The sequence below is a fragment of the Dasypus novemcinctus genome, chromosome 11, assembly GCF_030445035.2.
Source record: "Dasypus novemcinctus isolate mDasNov1 chromosome 11, mDasNov1.1.hap2, whole genome shotgun sequence".
Classification (NCBI taxonomy): Eukaryota; Metazoa; Chordata; class Mammalia; order Cingulata; family Dasypodidae; genus Dasypus; species Dasypus novemcinctus.
The window spans coordinates 52,782,815-52,804,120 of NC_080683.1; the positions used below are offsets into that span (position 1 = coordinate 52,782,815).

Below are 21,306 nucleotides of genomic sequence, written 5' to 3' on the forward strand. Positions count from 1 at the left end.
GGGTTGAGCCTGTATGCCAAGGGTTAGGGAGGATGTTGCCTTCACCTCATTGTACTAGGGGGGGTTAAGTCTCTAACCCAAAGATTGAGTAAGGTGTGGTAATCACACCAATGCTCTTGGAGGGTGAGGTCTGGAGCTTGGTCATCACCCAGATGCTTGATGAGGGTAGAACCAAGAAAATGGCTATTGGGCAAGCCTGGTGGAAAGGATGGGTTCCCAAAAGACCCCAAGGGAAAAAAAAAAACCATCATTTTAAGAATGACTCTTAGACTTTGAAATCGAATGGAGACTACCCTGCAGGCTTACTGAACAGTTCTGCACCCATAACTCATGTTTCCCTCCCAATTTCTCCTTACTATAATGAAAATTTTTATTCTTTGTTTGTCCATTTGTAATTGGAAGCAGATTAATTGTTTTGTAAGTTTCAGAGATCTATAGCAGATGGGACTTTGCCCCAAGACAAACTGTATTTCTTTAAACTAATTGTAATATGTTTCTATACTTAGCATTTTTACTGATTTAAGGTTTTTTAAAAATATTGTAATGTCTTTTTGGAATTCAGAGGGTGGAGTGTAGCAGTTTGATATGGTTCATGAATTCCAAAGATATATATTGGATTATGTTTTAAATTGGTCACTACTGGGCATGATTAAATTATGATTAGGGCTTTGATTGAGTCACATCAGTAGGGTGTTGAGTCCCTACCCCTTGGTGGGTGGGGACTCACAGATAAAAGACATGGCAAAGGACAGAGTTGGAGTTTTTTGATGCTGGAGTTTTGAACTGGAGCCTAGGAAGTGAACATACAGGAGAATATAGAGTAATAAAGATGAGTCCTTAGACACAGCACAAGTCCTGGGAGAGAGACAGAGCCATTTGCCTGATAGTCTACAGCTGGCCTTGTAGAGAGAGGCAAAGCCTAGAGTGCTCATAGTTTGCAGCTTTCCTTGTGGAGAAAACAGAGGCACTGAACCTGGAGAGAAATGAACCTTGGAAAGAGAGGCGCCCAGGCAGCCTGAACCCTGGCAGAGGTCAGCAGCAATCTTGCTCCAATACATAGCAAAAGACTTTGGTGAGGGAAGTAACTTATGCTTTATGGCCTGGTAAGTGTAATCTTCTTCCTCAAATAAATACCCTTTATAAAAGCCAGCAGATTTCTGGTATTTTGCATCAGCACCCCTTTGGCTGACTAATACAGACACCATCAAGTATATCGATATATGCATTCTGGGAGTCCTAGAGTGAGAATAAAGAGCAAAAGGGACAGAGAGAATATTCAAAGATACAATGGCTGAAAACTTCCCAAATTTAACAGAAGTCATGAGTATACACATCCAAGATGCTGAACAAACTCCAAACAGGATAAACCAAAATAAACCCCATCCAATGACACATTGTAATCAAGCTGTCAAAGGCCAATGATAAAGAGAGAAATCGGAAAGCTACAAGAGCAAAGCAACATGTCACTTACAAGGGATCCTTAATAAGATTAAGTGCCCAATTTCTTATCAGAAACCATAGAGGCAAGAAGGCAATAGAATGGCATATTTAAAGGACTTAAGGCGGCGGACTTGGCCCAGTGGTTAGGGCATCTGTCTACCACATGGGAGGTCCGCGGTTCAAACCCCAGGCCTCCTTGATCCATGTGGAGCTGGCCCATGCGCAGTGCTGATGTGTGCAAGGAGTGCCCTGCCACGCAGGAATGTCCCCCATGTAGGGGAGCCCCATGTACAAGGAGTGCGCCCCATAAGGAGAGCTGCCCAGCGGGAAAGAAAGTGCAGCCTGCCCAGGAATAGCGCCGCCCACACGGAGAGCTGACACAACAAGATGACGCAACAAAAAGAACATAGATTCCCGTGCCACTGACAACAACAGAAGCAGACAAAGAAGAAGACGCAGCAAATAGACACAGAGAACAGACAACCAGGGTGGGGGGGGGAGGGGAGAGAAATAAATAAATAAATCTTAAAAAAAATAAAATAAAGGACTTAAACCAAAATTTGCCAACTAAGATTTCTATACCTGGCAAAACTGTCTTTCAAAAATGAAGGGGAGGGAAGCGGACTTGCCCCAATGGATGGGGAGTCTGCCTACCACATGGGGGGTCCGCAGTTCAGGCCCCAGGCCTCCTTGACCCATGTGGGGCTGGCCCATGCATGGTGCTGATGTGCGCGGGGGGTGCCCTGCCACACGGGGGTGTCCCCCGCATAGGGAAGCCTCCATGCGCGGGGGGTGCACCCCGTGGGGAGGGCCACCCAGCACTAGGGAGGGTGTAGCCTACCTGGGAGTGGTGCCCCATGCACGGAGAGCTGACACAAGATGATGCAACAAAAGGAAACGCAGATTCCCAGTGCTGCTGGTGGGGATCTCTGGGCAAATATAAATGCCAATACTATTTTATTTTTGGTTTGTAACTCCACTTTTTACTTCCAACAGGATCTAAAAGGCAAATGTATACAATGTAATGATAAATCAGTGGTTTGGACTCATAATGTATAAACCAGTAATTTGTAGCAAGAACTATAAAGTGGTGGGAGACAGAAAGGCATAGGAACAAAGTTTGCATATATTATTGAAGTTAAGCTGATATCAAAGTAAATGAGATTGTTATATATTTACGATGTTAAATTTAAGTCCCATGGTAACTACACAGAAAATACCAGAGAATATGGAAGCTCATAAAAACAGAAATTAGAGTATAGGGTGGCAGGGTTGAGGGGCAGGGGGAAATGGAAAGTTAAGGCAAGGTGGGTGTAGTGTTTTTGTTTTGGAGAGATGGGAAAATTTTAGTAATGGAAGATAGTAAGGGTACTGACTGCAATGAAAGTGAGTAATAGTCCTACTGAATAATGTGATTGGGAGTAGTTGAGATGGGAAAGTTTATGCTGTATATGTTCCCAAATGAAAAAAGAAAAAAGAAGAAGCAACTAATGGGACAGTGACAACTGAAGGCAATATAACCATAAGCTTTATATCAACGTTAAATCTCTTGAACTTGAGAACTACACTTAAGGTGGATACACAAAGTATGAATATCTTTTCTTAGGAAATGTACATGGCAGTATGAAGTGTTTAAGGCACATGATGTATACAACCTAGACTCAAGTGTTCAGGAAATGGACTGATAAATGGAAAAATAGATGGATAGATGAATGGACTGACAGATTGATGTATATATAGATAGAATCATATGGCAAATGTGACTGTAGTTATTTGAAGCACTGGAAGCTGTATACACCCCAGAAAAACATGTTCATATATCTGATCCAGGGAAACGGATGTCACTCAACCAATTGGGTTCCCGTCTACCATATAGGAGGTCCAGAGTTCGATGCCCAGGGCCTCCTGGTAAGGGCAAGCTGGCCCATGCAGTGAGCTGGCCCACAAGGAGTGCTGGTCTATGCAGGAATGTCACCCTGTGCAGGAGTGTTGCTCTGCTTGGAAATCCCATCCTGCACAAGAAAGCCGACCCACGCAGGAGTGCCACCTGACATGGAGAGCTGGTGCAGCAAGATGATGCAACAAGAGACACCAAGGAAAAAAATAAGAAGACCTATGGGAAGCGGACTTGGCCCAATGGATAGGACAGCTACCTACCACATGGGAAGTCCACGGTTCAAATCCTGGGCCTCCTTGACCCATGTGGAGCTGGCCCATGCGCAGTGTTGATGTGCCACACAGGGGTGTCCCACGTAGGGGAGCCTCACACGCAAAGAGTGCACCTTGTAAGGAGAGCCACCTAGCATGCAAGAAAGTGCAGCCTGCCCAAGAATGGTGCTGCACACATGGAGAACTGACACAACAAGATGATGCAACAAAAAGAAACACAGATTCCTGGTGCCGATGATAAGGATAGAAGCGGTCACAGAAGAACACACAGTGAATGGACACAGAGAACAGACAACTGGGGGGGGGGGGAAGGGAAAGAAATAAATAAAAAAGAAATATTTTTTAAAAAAGGAAAAACTAGCAGAACAGGAAGCAGAGGTGGCACAAAAGACTAATTGCCTCTCTCCCACTCTGGAAGGTCCCAGGGGTTCCTGGAGCTGCCTAATGAGAATACAAGCAGATATAGAAGAACACACAGCAAATGGACACAGAAAGCAGACAATGCAGGGTGGGGTGGGAGGTGAGATGGGAGGTGGAGGGGAGTAAATAAAAATAAATCTTAAAAAAATATATGTGACCCATTCCTATGGGTGTAAATTCATTGAAAGAGGGACCTTTTGATGAGGTTACTTCAACTAAAATATGCCCACCTCAATGAGGATGGATCTTAATCCTATTACTTCGGTCCTTTACAGGTGGAATGAAATGTAAATATATAGACTACTTAATACTCCATGACATGTGGATATATCATAATTTTTTTAACTGCTACCATATAGATAAGCATTTAGAGTGTTTTCTAGCTTGAGCTATTAATTTGGCTATTAGTATACAATAGCCACATTGTATACATAATTTTGTGAATTTGCCTACTTTTAGTATGAATTTCTATGAGAAAAACTTATGTATAAAGGGATATGCCCATTTAAAATTTTTGATACATGATGCCTGATTACTCTCCAGAAATTTTGTACCAATTTACAATCCCACCAAAACCTAAGAAAGTCTTTTCATTTCCCTTACATGCCATTCATCACTGTACTGAATTTAATTATGTTTTGTAATTATAGCCAATCCAATAACTATCAATATTTCATTGTTACTTTACAGTTTGTCATATTTATTGGCATTTTAACATCTTTCTTTTCAGAATTGTTTATTCACATTTTTTGTACATTTTCCATCAGTTGCATCTGTTTTTCTTATTTATTTATGAGATCTTTATGTAATAAGATTAACACATTGCTATATATGTTGCAAATATATTTTCCCAGGTTATTATTTGCTTTTTACTGGAGTTATTATAATTTTCAACTGGGTATGTTGGAGGCTGGAGATAAGTTAGGTTCACTCATGAACACCTCCATCAGCATTATGTCAGAATGCCTATGAGTCTTTATGAAATGATACAACTACTGGGTGCATCTGCTACTCCCTAAGAATCACAAACACAAGTAGCTTGCATTATTTGGGGATCACTTAATCTATATTCTTTCTTTTCTATAGCTCAATTCAATTGGTTTGACCTTAACACAGGTCTTATCCAAAGACCATGTAGCTATACTTCTTTGAATGATACCTTCAAGGGCATAGTGATAAGAGTGCCAAACCACAGTTAAATGTACCAGGTCTTTTTGGCTTGGTTACACACACACACAATCTCAATTAAATATTGTCTGAGTTGCCAGTCCCATCACTTACTACATGCTATAACATCTCCATCTTCACATGTGACATAAACCCAGACCAAGAAATCTTAATAATAAATAGAAAGGGTTAAGAAGAATGTATCTTTATTCTGCTCCCATCTTCCCATTACTATAGATCAATATGGGTTCGTTGTAAGGGAAGACAATAGGGACTCCTGAAAAGAAATTAACTCACCATGATAAAGGAAAGAAACTGACTATATTTAGTGGATTTAATATAAAAACCCAAAATGTCAGAACAGATCATTGGTTCCTAGCAAGCAACCTGATTCAAGAAGTCATCCTTACCTGGCTACCCATCCACATGCTCTTAGAATGCTATAAGAAAAATGGCTACCTGTGAATGAATTTAAAGAAATGTGCCAACAACAAAATGAGTAATATTTTGGGCCAAGCAGTTGCAAGGGGACCTACACAACACAAAAATAAATGGACTCCCTCAGACCTAGTAAAACTGTCTTGATTCTGAAATATCCATATAAAATTAAAAGGCAAATAACAACTGTGACAGTTTAAATTTTGTGAATCCCAGAAAAGATTATGTTCTTGAACTAATCCATTCCTGTGGGTGTGGGGCCCTTTAATTGCATTATATTCAGTTAAAGTGCACTTGATTAGATCACTTGCTTAGACTGCTTTAGGGCTCTTATTGGAATCCATCAGTGAGGCATGGCCCAGGTTGGATTTCTGCCCTCTTGCTGTGTCTTAAATAAACTGAGAAGACCCAGAAAGAAAAGACATAGATAAAGGGACTGTACCATTTTGACCCTGCCATGTGAGAGAGAGAGGACTCCAGGTTCACCTATAACTGCAGAAAGAGAAGCCTTGAGAAGCTCAAGGAGGCCCAGGGAATGATGCCTGATCACTCACAGCTGAGTTTAAGAAGAAAGTAAAGAAAGATTGGCATACATGCCATCTTGCTTTGTCATATGGCAGGACTCCAGGATCTGCTAGCAGCTGATCCTTGGTGAGAGCATCTCTGATGATACCTTGATTTGGACATTTTTTGCAGCTTCAGAACTGTATGCTTTTACCCCAAATAAATTCCCTTCATAAAAGTCAACCCATTTCTGGTATTTTGCATTGGCAACTTTAGCAGACTAGAACAAAAACTAAGGGAAAATATTGGCTTCTATAGCATCACTTTTCTATTTGGCTCCATTTTCTCATTCTCTTTTGCCAGCTCCTGCTCTATTTCCTTACCTTTGAATGTTAGAGTTCTCCCTGGATACATCATAGTTACTTTTTTGTTATATTATATTTCCTCCCTGAATTATTTCATCTATTCCATGAATTTGTTTGCCATCTAAGATTTTACAACTCCCAAATGTATATTTCAAACTTAGAACCTTCTTCCAGACTTACATATCTCAAAGCTTGTGTGTTACTTCATCTCTGATATTACTCAGGCATTTGAATCTCAGCATATTAAAACATATTCCAACCCCTATCTATTCTTCCTTCATATTTCTCATATGCCAAAATCTGAAAGTCATCACTGATACTTTATTATCCTTTACTACTACATCCATTCCATAATTAAATCATATTAGTTCTATATACAAAATATATCTTGACTCTTTCCATTTCTCTCAGTTCTACTGCATGCACACACTTTAACCTAAGCCTCCATTATCTCGTTTTCACTTCCATTCCTGAAATCACCAGTTAACTGGTTTCACTGTATCTATTTCTTGCTCCTACAATTTATTCTCACACATCATTCTGACTTCACTTTTAAAATTGCCCTTCAGATCACGACACTTCTCAGCTTAAAACCTCTTAATACTTTCACCGCTTTCAAGAGACCCAAAACATCTGAATCATCTGCCCCATCCTTGCCTTGCCTGCTATTTCTGCCTTCACAATACAGTGAAATTGTACTGGTTCTCTTTCTCTGTCTCCAAAGAGCCAAGCTCCTCCCTTCCTCAGGGCCTGTGGGACATAACTTTTCATTTCTCAGGATGCTCCTCCACAACCTTTTATTAGAACTAATTCCCACCTTACCTTAAATATATCTCTTCCTCAGGAAAGCTCTTCCCAATTCCTATAGTGAGGTTAGATCCCCCTTTAATTCAGTTTCATGATAATACCTTGTACTTTTCTGTTATAGTACTTGTATTGTGTAGGATTAGGTCTGGTTACATATTGCTGGAAAACAAAAACAAATAATTGTGCCTTAAGTAAGAGAGAAGATTTTATCTCACTTACTTAAAGGAGCTTAGGGGGTAGACAGACAAATGCTATTTGAGATAAAAGGTTCAATAAAAAGTAACTACCCAATAAAAGAGTTTTAAAATATACAAAGCAATTTTTGACAGGATGAAAGAAAAAACTAGATAACTCCATAATCATAGTTAAAGAACTTATCACCACTCTCTTAAAATTGATAGAACAAATGGACAAAAATAAGCAAGAATATAGATTTTTATCATACCATAAACCACTTGGCCTGAATGAGATTTATAGGATACAACATTAACTACTACAGAATACATATTTTTTAAGTGCACACAGAACATTTACAAAAATCTACAATTTTCTGGGTCATTGAAAAATTTGTAATAAATTTCAAAGAATTGAAATAATGTTCTCTGACCACAATGTCATTAAATGAGATATCAAGAACAATAAATATCCAGAAAACTGTTAATGACTTACAAAATAAGCAATACTCTCTTATATAACACATGGATCCGAATAGGATTCAAAAGATAAATTGGATAATATAACAGACTGAATGGTAATGAAAACACAACTTATTCAAATGTGACTGCAGCTAAAGTAGGCTTGAACAGAAAATAAACAATTTTAAATATTTATATTAGACAAGAAAAAAGATTTAATATGAATGTTCTATACTTCTAAGAAAACTGGAAAAGAATAAAACTTAAATAAGTATAAGAAAAATTAATAAAGATAAGAGCAGAAATAAAATAGGAAACAAACTAACAGTTCTGAAAATCATCAAAATCAACAGTTGGCAGGAAGAGGACGTGGCTCAACTGATAGAGCATCCATCTACCATATGGAGGGTCCAGGATTCAATCCCCAGGGCCTCCTGACCCATGTGGTAAGCTGGCCCATGTGCAGTACTACTGCTCTGTGCAAGGAGTGTCATGCCATGCAGGGGCATCCCCGCATAGCGGTCCCCACGTGCAAGGAGTGTGTCCCTCAAGGAGAGCTGCCCCACATGAAAAAAGCGCAGCCCACCCAGGAGTGGCACAGCACACATGGAGAGCTGACACAGCAAGATGATGCAACAAAAAAGAGACACAGTTTCTCAGTACCTCAGGATGATGCAAGCAGACACGGAAGAACACACAGCGAATGGACACAGGAGACAAAGGGGGGAAAGGAAAAGGAATAAATAAAATAAATCTTAAAAAAAAAAATCAGTAGTTGGCTCTTTAAGATTGATAAATTGATAAACCCCAAGCTAGGCTAATCAAGAAAAAAACATAGAGAATGTATTAGTCAGCCAAAGGGGTGCTGATGCAAAATACCAGACACTGATTGGCTTATATAAAGGGTATGTATTTGGGATAGGAGCTTACAGATACCAGGTCATAAAGCATAGGTTACTTCCCTCACCAAAGTCTATTTTCATGTGTTGGAGCAAAATGGTTGCTGAAGGCTGTGAGGGTAAGCTTCCTGGGTTTCTCTCTTCCAGGGTCTTGCTTCTCTCTGGGTTCAAGGTTCCTTTATTCCCAGGGCTTGTTTCTTCCTGGGCTCAGGGTTCTTCTCTTCCTGGGGCTGGCTTATCTTTCCTCTGTGAGCTTACTTCCCAGGGGTTCAGCTTAAGGCTTCAGCATCAAACTCCAACATTAAAACTCCAACATCTGGGAAGTGGACTTGGCCCAGGAGTTAGGGTGTCCGTCTACCACGTGGAAAGTCCATGGTTCAAACCCGGAGCCTCCTTGATCTATGTGGAGCTGGCCCACATGCAGTGCTGATGTGCGCAAGGAGTGCCATGCCATGAAAGGGTGCCCCCGCATAGGGGAACCCCATGCGCAAAGAATGCACCCCATAAGAAGAGCCATCCAGCACGAAAGTAAGTTCAGCCTGTCCAAGAATGGTGCTGCACACATGGCGAGCTGATGCAGCAAGATGACACAACAAAAAGAAACACAGATTCCCATGCCACTGACAACAAAGAAGCGGACAAAGAACATGCAGCAAATGGACATAGAGAACAGACAACTGGGGGGGGGGGGGGAGGGGAAAGAAATAAAAAATAATAAAAATCTTTAAAAAAATAAAATAAAGACTTCGATTTAAAAAAAACAAAAAAAACAAAAAACTCCAACATCGACTTCAACTCTGTCCTTTGCCATGCCTTTTATCTGTGAGTCTCCACCCCTGCCCTAATTATGTGACAGGATCACAGCCCTAATCATAACTCAATCATGCCCAGGTATAGCCCATATTGCGAACATAATCCAATATCTATGTTTGGAATTCATAACCATATCAATCAATAATGTAGCATATCATGCTACAGAGAGTGAAAGGATATTATCACAGAATCCATGGACATTAAAAAGATAAATAAGGAACATTATAAGTAATTTTATGCCAAAAGATTTAATAAATTAGATAAAATGGATACAACTTTTTTAAACCTAAACAAGAAGGAATGTAAAATATGAATGGCCTGAAACTATTTTGCAAAATAAATTAGGTTCATAATTTTAAAATGTACCAACAAAAAAACTCCAGGCCCAAACAACTTTATTGCCAGTTTATGAGAAACATTTAAATAAAAACAAGCTAATTTTACACAATTTCTTTTGGAATAGGATAAAGTAACTTCTCAACCCATTTTATGATGTTGATATAACTCTGATACCAAAACCGAAATGAAGACTTTTCAAGAAAAGGAAATTACAGTCAATACAGCTCTCAAACATAGATGCAAAACTCCTTTAAAAATTTAGCAAATCAAATTCAGCAAAATATTAAAGACAATCAACAGATTCCAATACTGAGTGACAGAAATGTTGGTATTATCCAAAGGCTTGAATTATGAACATGCTTGAAACAAATGAAAAAAAAAAAAGGCCTCAAAAGAAATAGAAGATATAAAGAAGAAGTAAATGAAAAAAAATTTACTGAAAAATACAATCATACAAATATGAAATCTCAAAGTATAGGTTGAACAGCAGAATGGAGAGGAAAGGAAAAGAATCCATGAATTTGAAGATAGGATGATAGAAATTACCCAATCTAACAACAGTGTCAAAGTACACTGTGAATAAACCAGACACAACTAGAGCCTCAGCGACCCTTGGGATATAAAATATCTACTATTTATGCCATGGTAGTTCCACAAAAATTGGAGAAAGAATATGGGCCTAACTATCTGAAGAAATAAATAGTGAAAATTCTACAAATTGGATAAAAGCTCTATTCATACATAGATTCAAGAGTTTGAGTGAACCCCAAACAGGATAAACCCAAAGAAATCTAAACCAACACATCATAATTAAACTTCTGAAAGATAAAGACATGAAACAGCTTGTACAAGCCCAGGAAGAGAAAAATGACATCTTACCTAGAAGGAAAAACAATTCAAATGACAGCAGGTTTGTCATCAGAAATGACTGAGGCCAGAAGAAAGTGGTCCAATGTTTTTATAAATGCTAAAAGAAAAGAACTGTCAACCCCAAATCTTATACTCAATGAAAATATTTTTCAGGAATGACAGGGAAATCAAGACTTTCTCAGATGAAGGAAAACAAAAATTTGCCACCAGTATTCCTACCCTAAAAGAGTGACTAAAGGAATTCTTGAAACAGAAAGGATATAATAAAGGAAGGACTCTTGGACTGTCAGGAAAGAAGACAATAGAGAGAGTAAAAAGAAGTGTAAATACTAATAGGCTTTCATTTTCCCCTTTTGTTTTCTAATCTATGTCTGATGATTGAAGCAAAAATTAGAACATTGACAAAGTTCTAGTACTCCATCCATCTGCCCCATCTCAGTTAAGCCTCCTCTCAGTTAGAAGCAAAGTGGGGATCACCATCCCGAAATCCTTAAGAATGGGGAATGAACAACGGACTAAAGTAGACTTTTTATTATTCTACTGTTGTAGATGTCGAGAGAGGTTCAATTATATGCGTATGAAAAGGCCAGGATTCATAATAATTTTGGGAAGGAAAAAGTAATTTCTTTATGGCTGGCTGGACTCTGGAGCTTTCTGTTCAAAACCCAAACCCTAAACAAGATTTTTGAGTTCTTTTTATACAGAGGAAGGGCCAAATGCTTCTTTGTTTCAGTGTTCAATAAGCTTGAATTAACATATATCTTCCGCATCATAGGTAAGCTTTCAGCATGGACTTCATACATTCTAGGTAAGCTTTTAGCACATTTGGTTTGCATTTTCCCTGAATATTTAAGGTTTATAGAGTTTGCATTGCCAAAATGTTTTTCCAGCACTGGAGTTGTTGTCATGGTTACCAAGGGCAGGGCTACAGTTCTCACTGTCCCACATGCACAACTCAGGACACATACAGCTCAGGTTATCCATGAAGAGATGAACAGTCCCCCACACCTATAGCCTACATCACTACTATAAACTTATTATTATTCTAGCAATGGAAGAACTCTTATCATTGATGTAAAAATAGTGACCACCAGAGGTTATGAGGGATGGGAGAGGGAAGAATAGGTATAATATGAGGGCATTTTCAGGGCATCAGATTTGTCCTGCTTGACACTGCAGTAACGGATACAGGTCATGGTATATTTTGTCATAACTTACAAAATTGTGTGGGACAAAGTATAAACTATAAAGTAAACTGTAGTCCATTGTTAGTAGCCATGCTCAATATGGGTTCATCAATTGTAACAAATATACCACATTAATAAAGGATGTTAATGTGGGAAAGTGGGAGGGGGGGGAGTAGGGCATATGGAAATCTTTTATATTTTTTATGTAACGTTTATGTAATCTAAAACATCTTCAAAAATAAAAAAAATTAATTATTGAAAAAAAAGCCCATGGTATTAGAACATTCCAAGATCAAGCAAAGATTAAAAATGTCAAATTCTTCAGAGAGTTCAAGTAAGAAAGATATTAAATGTGTACATTGATTTTTGACTATTCTTAAAAAGGCAGTTTTAGGGTGTTCATGGTAGAGCCAGATTGCACTGGGTTGAAGTAGAGATATAGACTATTCTTAGAAGCAACTTAACTGTCCAGGGGAAGAAAGGGCTGGGAGTAGGGATGAGAAGGATTTGGAGTCAAAAGGGGGTTCATTTTTTAAGTGGGAGAAACTTATGTATATTTTAAAAGTTATAGGAAAGAACCACTAATAAGGAAGAAAATGAAATTGAAAAGAAAGGTTAAATGGCAAAATGAGGATCTTGAACAGTGGAGATGATGGGATTCAAGAATATTTCTTCCATTATTGTAGATTAAAAAGAGGAAAGAATGTACAATTTTATCTGAACTGTTCTTGAGAGTTAATTTCAGACAAAGTAGATTTCATAGCAAAATATATTATCAGGGTTAAAGACAGTCATTTCCTAACAAGAGAGTTTATCCTTAATGAATATACAACAATCTAAATGTTCATATATATAATCATAGAACTTCAAAATACATGAAGCAAAAACTGATAGAATTTCAAGGAGAAGTACAAAAATGCTCAATTAGTCAGAGTTTTTAACACCCCCCTCTTAATAATTGATAGAAGCAGGCAAAAAAATGAGTGAACACATAGAAGACTAGAACATCATGATCCATCATGATAAAATCTCTCAACTTTACCTAATCAACATTTATGAAACACTCCACTCAACAAGAGAAAAATGCACAATATTTTCAAGTGCACATGGCACATTTACCAAAAGAGACCATACTCTGAGCTATAAAATAAATTTCAATAAATGGAAAAGCATACAAATAGTATAAATATGCTATGTGATCACAAAGGAACAAAATTGGGAATCAATAAGGAAAGATGGATAGAAGATCTCAACATATGTGGAAACTATATAAAACTCTAAGTAACTCATTGATCAAAGAAGAAATCAAAAGAAAAACTAGAAGGTACCTTGAACTTTAAAAAGAAGAACCTACAACAGCTAGATTTGTGGAATGCAACTAACTCCGTATATGAAGGGAAATTATTGCATTCAGTATTGATGTCAGGAAAGAAAAAAGGTCCCAAATCATTGCTCTCAGCTTAGAGAACAAAAAACAGAAGAACAAATATCAACCCAAAGTTAGCAAAAGGAAGGAAATAATGAAGATCAGAACAGAAATCAATGAAATAGAAAACAGAAAAATAAGAGAGAAAATCAATGAAACCAAAAGTTGATTCTTTGAGAACATTAATAAAGTTGATTGCCTCTAGCCAGACTGATCAGGATAAAAGGAAAGAAGACACAAATTACCAAGATCAGGAAAGAGAGAAGAGACATAGTTGCAAATTCTCCTGATATTAAATGACAATAAAGGAATATTATGAGCAAATGACAGCTAATGATTTACGTGAAATGGTCAAAATCATTGAAAGACATAAACTACCAAAGATTACTCAAGAAATAATAGATAATACAGTAAATCAATCTATTGGTCCAAATCTATTTTAAAAAGTGAATTTATAGTTGAAAATTTCTCCCCACCTCCACAAAAATTTCCCCATCTAAATTACCTTACTGGTATACTATACCAAATATGAAAGGAAGAAATAATGGCAATTTTACACAAACTCTTCCAGAAAATCAGAGAAACTACTTCCCAAATCATTCTGAAATGCTACCACACTGATAACAAAACTCAGAGATTACAAGAATATAAAATGAGTCACTAATATTCTGCATGAACATAGATGCAAAGATTTTTAACAAAATCTTAGCAAGTAGAATCTAACAGTATACAAAGACATATAATACATCTTGACTAAGTGACATTTATTCAAGGAAGGAAAGGTTGGATTAACATTTGAAAATACATAAATGTAATTCACCATATTGATATATTAAAATAGAAAAACAATACGATCATCTCAATAGACAAAGAATACTTGTCAATATCCCATATCTCTTCCTGATAAAAACTTTCAGAAAACTAATAGAAGGGATGTCCTTAACCTGTTAAAGTCACTCTATTAAAAATCTATAGTTAATATCATAATGGAGAAAGACTGAATGTTTTCTCCTAAGATCAGGAATAAGTCAAAAAGTTTGCTGTTACTATTTTATTCAACATTGTCTGGAGGTTCTAGTCAGTGTAATCAGGCCAGAAAAAAAATAAGACATCCAGATTGAAAAGAAGTAAAACTGTCTTTAGTCCCAGATAATACTATCTTCTATATAGGAGATTGTTAAATCTACTGAATTTTACTAGACTTATGAGATTTTTTTAGCAAGCTTTCAGTATAAAAGAGTGATAATCAGTTGTATTCCTACATACTAGAAACAACATAATCTTAGAAATTTTATTAAAATAAATTCCATTTACAATAGCACAAAAATATGAAATACTTAGAAAATCTGAGCAAAGCTTTATAAAACTTGTACATTGAGGGCTACAAAATATTGCTAGGAGGGAAGTGGATGTGGCTGAAGTGATTGTACTCCTGTCTTCCATATGGAAGGTCCAGGGTTCAATTCCTGGGGCCTCCTGGTGAAGGCAAGCTGGCTGAGTGGAGTGTTGGCCCACTCAGGAGTGCTGGCCCATGCAAGCTGGCCCAAATGGAGAGCTGGCACAGCAAGATGATGCAACAAAAAGAGACACACGGAGAGACAATAAGAGATGCAGCACACCAGTAAGCTGAGGTGGTGCAAGAGATTGAGTACCTTTCTCATACTCCAGAAGGTCTCAGGATCGGTTCCTGGTGCCACCTAAAGAGAAGACAGCAGTCTCAGAAGAACGCACAGTAAATGGACACAGAGAGCAGACAATGGAGGGGGTAGGAATAAATAAATCTTTTTAAAAATATATTGCTGGGAGAAATTAAAGAAGTTATAAATAACTGGATTTATTTATGAATCAGAAGATTAAATATTGTTAACCTGTCAATTCTCTCCAAATAGATCTATAGATTCAAAGAAATCATAATCAATACACTAGCAGACTTTATGGAGAAATTGACAAGTGGATTCTAAAATTCATTTGGAAATGCAAAGGAACTAGAATAGTGGGAAAAAAAAACAATTTTGAAAATGAAGAACAATTCTGAGTGACTCACATTAGCTGACTTTAAGACTTACCATCAAGCTACAGTAATAAGGACAGTGGTATTGGCATCAAGATAGACAGATCAATCGAACAGAAGAGAAAGTCCAAAAAATAGACCCACACATATATGAAAAACTGATTTTTGACAAAGGTGCAAAGTCAATTCCATAGGAAAAGGATCCTGAAACCATTGGATATCTATGTCAATGGATATTTGAGCCATACCATGCACAGTGTACAAAAACTAATTCAAAGTAGATCATAAACCTAAATATTAAACCTTAACTATACAACTTCTGGACGAAATCATAGAAGAAAATGTTTATGACTTCAGGTTAGGCAAAGATTCTTTAGATATATCAACAAAAGTGCAGTCCACAAAAGAATAAATTGATACAGAGTTTCATCAAAATTAAGAATTTCTGCTATTCAGAAGACACTAAGTGAACAAAAAGAGAGCCACAGACCAGGAGAAAATCTTTGTAAATCATGTATCTGATGGAACACTTGTGTTCAGAATCCATACAAATTGCTAAAACTCAGTAACAAGAAAGCAAGCAACCTGATTTAAAATGGGCAAAAGATTTAACATATACTTCAATAAAGGACATATAAGAAGGCAAATAAACACGTGAAGAGATGCTAAAAATCACTGATCACTAAGGAAATGAAAGCTAAAACCACAATGAAATGCCACAATACATATGTTAGGATGACTAACATTGGCAAGGATATGGGGAAACTAGAACTTATACACTGCAGGTAGGAATGTAAAACAGTAGAACCACTTTGGAAAACATTTTGTCAGCTTCTTAAAAAGTTAAATATGCAACTACCATATGATCCAGCCATTTGACTTCTGTTTACCTAAAAGAAGTGAAAGCATATATTTACTCAAATACTTGTACATAAATGTTCATAATAGCCTTATTTGTAGTTGTTAAAAATAAATTAAAAAATTGAAACAACCCACAACCATAGTACAGCCATACAATGGGATGCTACTCAGCAATAAAAAGAATAAACTATCGATACAGGCAATGTTGTTGATGAATCTCAAAATGATTATGTCAAGTGAAAGAAGTCAGACAAAGTGAAATCCATAGACTTTGATTCATTATAGAATTTTAGAAAATGCAAACTAATCTAAACTAATACCCATGGCTTGACTAAGAAGGGACTTAAAGGCAAAAGGAAGGTATTAGAAAGGAGCACTTATGGAAATGATGTACATGTTCATTATCTGGATTGTGGTGATGATTTCATGGATATGAACATATGTCAATATGCATTAAATTTTATACTTAAATATGGATGGGTCATTGTGTGTCAGTTATAGCTTAATAAAACTTAAAAAAAAACACCACTTGCTGCCAATGTGAGCTATTGAATACATGAACTTATCTGTCTTTCCTCCTGAAAATACAATTAAAAGACAGCAAAGTATTTTTTTTAAAAAGACTCAAATCCAAGGAATATGGAAGAGAAAATGACAACAGTGTAAATGGGAACCAGAAAGTGGAAGATTAAAAAGTAATTGACATGCAGCTCTGAGAAAAAGGAATCTTTGCCAACAGCCAGGGAAGGCCAGAATCAAGATTATTGGTACTGTAGAAACCAAGAAAAGCTCAGGGAGTAGAGGTACCGGGTAATTCTGAAAGTTTTTCCAGATTGAAGAAGCCCAAGTACACAGTCCAGTGAAAACACATACATATACACATGTACCAAAACATACTGCCAATGCTTTGAAAAAAAGAGAGTAGGTCACAAAAGTTTCCAGAGGAAGACTAGACCTTTAACAAACAATGAGAAATCAAAATTGCATTAGACTTCTTAAAATGACGCTTAAAGTTAGAAAATAATAGTATATTATTGTGGCAGTTTGAGATTATTTATGAATCCCAAAAGAGAAATATTTATGTTTGTAAACTATTCCTCTGGGTATGATATCCTTTGATTGTATCAAATTCAGCTGAGGGGCCTTTGATTAAGATTACTTGATAAAATCAGTTTGGAGCCTTTATTGGGCTTTGTCAGCAAGGCATAACTCAGGTTGGGTCTCTGCCCCTTTTTTAGGTCTAATAGAAACACAGAGAAAGGCTGACTGAGATAGAGATATGGGAAGAGAGAGAGCCCTGTCATTTTTTTTTATTTTAATTTTTTATTTATACTTTTACAATTAAAAAAAAATTATCCATCACCCTCCCCCAGATGGTTCTCTCATCTGTCTGTTCATTGTTTGCTCACCTTCTCCAGGAGGCACTGGGAACTGAACCTAGAACCTCCCACATGGGACGCGAGTGCCCAACAACCTGAGCCAAATCCACTCCCCGCAGGGCTGCTGCATCTGCAGGCTTGTGGTGTCCGCTCATTGCAGTGGGTGCAGCACCTAGCTTGTCTTCTTTAGGAGGCACCAGGACCTGAATCCGGGACCTCCCGTGTGGTAGGCCGGCACCCAACTGGGTGAGCCACAGCCACTTCCTAGCCCTGTCATTTCTGATCCTGGGGCCCTGGGGAGAGATGAATCATTCATCTGATAGTTTGCAGCTGACCTTGGCAAGAGACTAGAAGAGAACAGAGGAAACTGATAAAGAAGGTCTGGAAAGAAAACAGCCCTATTCCAGGAGAGAGAAGACTTGCCTGGAGGGGAAGGAGAGACCAGGCAGAGATGAGCAACCATCTTGCTTTAACACATAACAACTGACTTTGGTGAGAATGCAACCTTGAGTTGGGCTCCTTATGGCCTTGTAAGCTTTTACCCAAATAAATACCCTTTATAAAATCTAACAGATTTCTGGTACTTTGCATCAGTACCCTGGACAGATATACTTATGTTCAAAATTTTGAGAAAAAATAATTTTGACTCTAGAATTTATACCCAAACTAACAATCAAATATATGGAGAGCTTAAAGACATCTTCAGATAAGCAGGGTCTCAAAAACTTTCCTTTCATGCAGTCTCTCTTATAAAGTCACTTGAGGAAGTTTTCCACCAAAATGAGAGAGTGAACCAAAAACTGATAACAAGAAATATGGGCTCCAATGCAAGAAGGAGGAAAAGTGAATCCTCAGGGTGAGGCTGAAGGGAGATAACAGCAGGAAGATCAATCTGTCCATATTTTAACAAGAATGATAGTTACATTTTAAAGTATTCACTATGTATCAGTCACTGTTACAACTACTTTTTATTTATCAATTAACTTAAGCCTTAAAGAATCCTTTCATAGGAAAAATTTAGCAACATGTTTGTAATATAAAAGATTTAATGCCTAATCTTTAAATTCAATATCAATATTAAAAACCACAATGAACTATGAACAATGAAAGAAATTTGTAGAAATATCCAATAAGTAATTCAACTTTATTAAAAATGCAAATTACATCAACAGACAGCATTTTTGAGCTATCAAATTTTCAAAGATTTTTAGAACTATCCCTATTGTTGATAAGGATTCAGTAAAACACTCCTTGCGAAACTATAAATTAATGCAGGCTTTCTGGAGGACAAATTGGCAGAATGTAGAAAGAATGTTAAAAAAATTCACAACTCTCCAACTTATTTTGGGTTTTACCTCCAGGGGCCTCACAAGGTTCTCAGAGTGAAGAGCCAAAAAAAATCACCCGTGGCTCTGGCAAGGAAAGGAGAAAAGCAATCATTTCGAAATGTGCCAAGTGTTCTCCATAGCAAAGGCCAACTCACTTAACCAGAGCCTTAGCTTGCCTAGGGAGAAGGCCTTTCCCCAACTCCAGGGCCCTCTAGCCTTCCTGTCTCACCTAAGGAATGAAGAACTAAATAAAAACTAAGAAATATTTGTGAGGGTCACCACCCAAGGATACAGGCCTACCAAAAGGGTTAAGAATTGACAAATAATTATGATTCCTGAATAATTATGTAGAAGTCTTTTCACTTCTAGTATATTATAAAATAGCCAAAAGTTAATATATGAAATTACTGGAAATAACTAGACCAACCTCACCCTTTGTATAAGGTCATTTCCAACTAAAACCTACCATTGTGATTATTCCAGATGGATTTTACTTTTGTATATAGTAATTTCTAAGACCTGTCATGATGATGATTATTCCAGGTTGATCTTACCCTTGTATATGAACATTTCTATTGAAATGATAATCACGCCACCTTCCCCTGTTTGAAATCCATAAGAAAATCCTTGTAATTCACTGCTGTTCTGTACCTTTCATCCCCAGATGCCCTGATCTCTGATAATGATTGTCTTGTGATTGTAATAATTTTGTGACTCACCCCCCTATTTTTCACCCACCCTCATCATAATCAGCCCCTTAATGTTTATTAATGAAGGAAACTGAGTCAGCCCCACCTCAATTACTCATTAGCATAAACTGCTAAACCTGGATATTATAAAACTCTCAGGATTAATGCAGTTTGGAGAGGCAGTTTTATGGGTTCTTAGTCCACTGACTTCTTTTGCTATGCTAGCAAATACATTCTTTCTCTCTTGAAACCCCAGTATCTCAGGAGTTGCTTAATGAAGTGCATAGGGCAGAAGAACCCATAGTTTGTTCAGTATCAGCATCATAAAACATACATTGCTTCTCCTCCCCGACAACTTACCACATTAACAGAGCTCCAATATATTAACAATGGTTATCACCTGAAAAGACTGCAAGGCACAGACTTGGAAAGACTGGAAAACAACATGATAGACTGCTGGGAAGATGGCATCAGAATAGGTAGACAGGGCTCAACTCTCTCATAAAAACAATGGCAGAAGGGCAAAAAGCAGTCCAAGAGATCTGCTTTGGGGCTCTGCAGACCAGGAGAGTGCCTTGTGCCTCCCTTCTCCCCTCTTCCTCCCGTCCCCCCCCCCCCCCCCAAGAGGGATAGGGTCAGAGAGGTAAAGAAGCTGAAACAAAAACTGTGAGTTACCTTTCCCAGTTACGGCACAGCGCTGTGAGGAGCTCGTGTCTAAGCCTGCAACCATGCTGTCCAAGGACCGGTTGCAGTCGGTGCAGGTCTTCAGATGCAAGAAGACGGCTCCAGCCATGGCACACTGTAAACTGGGCAATGGCCTAATCAAGGTGAATGGATGGCCCCTGGAGATGATCGAGCCGCTCACAGTGCAGTACAAGCTGCTGGAACCCATTCTGCTTCTGGGCAAAGAGCGGTTTGCTGGCATGGACATCTGCGTCTGTGTGAAGGGTGGTGGTCATGTGGCCCAGATTTATGCAATCCGCCAGTCCATCTCCAAAGCCCTGGTGGCCTATTACCAGAAATATGTGGATGAGGCTTCCAAGAAAGAGATCGAAGACATCCTCATCAAGTACAACCAGACCCTGCTGGTGGCTGATCCCCATCGCTGTGAATCCAAGAAGTTCAGAGGCCCTGGTGCCCATGCTCACTACCAGAAATCCTACTGATAAGACCACTACAAGGAGCAGGGTTCACCTTTATAATAATTTAAAAAACAAAAAACAAAACAAACAAACAAACAAACAAAAAACCTGTGAGTTGCTAAAGCCTATGGTCAGGAACAGCATCCATCCCCCATCCTTAAGGTGACACTGGATAAAATCTGTGACTCACTGCAGCCAACTGAGATGGGAATAAACAGCCTCCACCTGGGAAGAGGGAGGGTGTGGCAGAGGGTGGAGAGTGGTTTTTCTTCAGTAAATTAGGCCAGCAGAACCCACTCTGAATCTTGGTTATGGTAAGACCAAAATCACAGGGAAGTGGAGATTTAAAGAGTCATCTCTGTGGAAAGATTCACCAACAAGCATCATCTGCTGGCCAGCCAGGAAACTGCAAGAAGA

At 38.0% G+C, this 21,306-nt stretch overlaps 1 protein-coding gene across 1 annotated transcript; it reads left to right on the forward strand.

The window, feature by feature from the left end:
• Positions 1-20,475: 20,475 nt before the first annotated feature.
• LOC101416918 (small ribosomal subunit protein uS9-like) lies at positions 20,476-20,946 on the forward strand. Its single transcript, XM_023586618.2, has one exon. The coding sequence runs from the start codon at positions 20,476-20,478 to the stop codon at positions 20,911-20,913; it is 438 nt and encodes a 145-aa protein (XP_023442386.1). The 3' UTR covers positions 20,914-20,946.
• Positions 20,947-21,306: the final 360 nt, after the last annotated feature.

Excerpts from the sequence above, each read along its gene's own strand:
- LOC101416918 (XM_023586618.2), top strand. The coding sequence starts at position 20,476 with ATGCTGTCCAAGGACCGGTTGCAGTCGGTGCAGGTCTTCAGATGCAAG.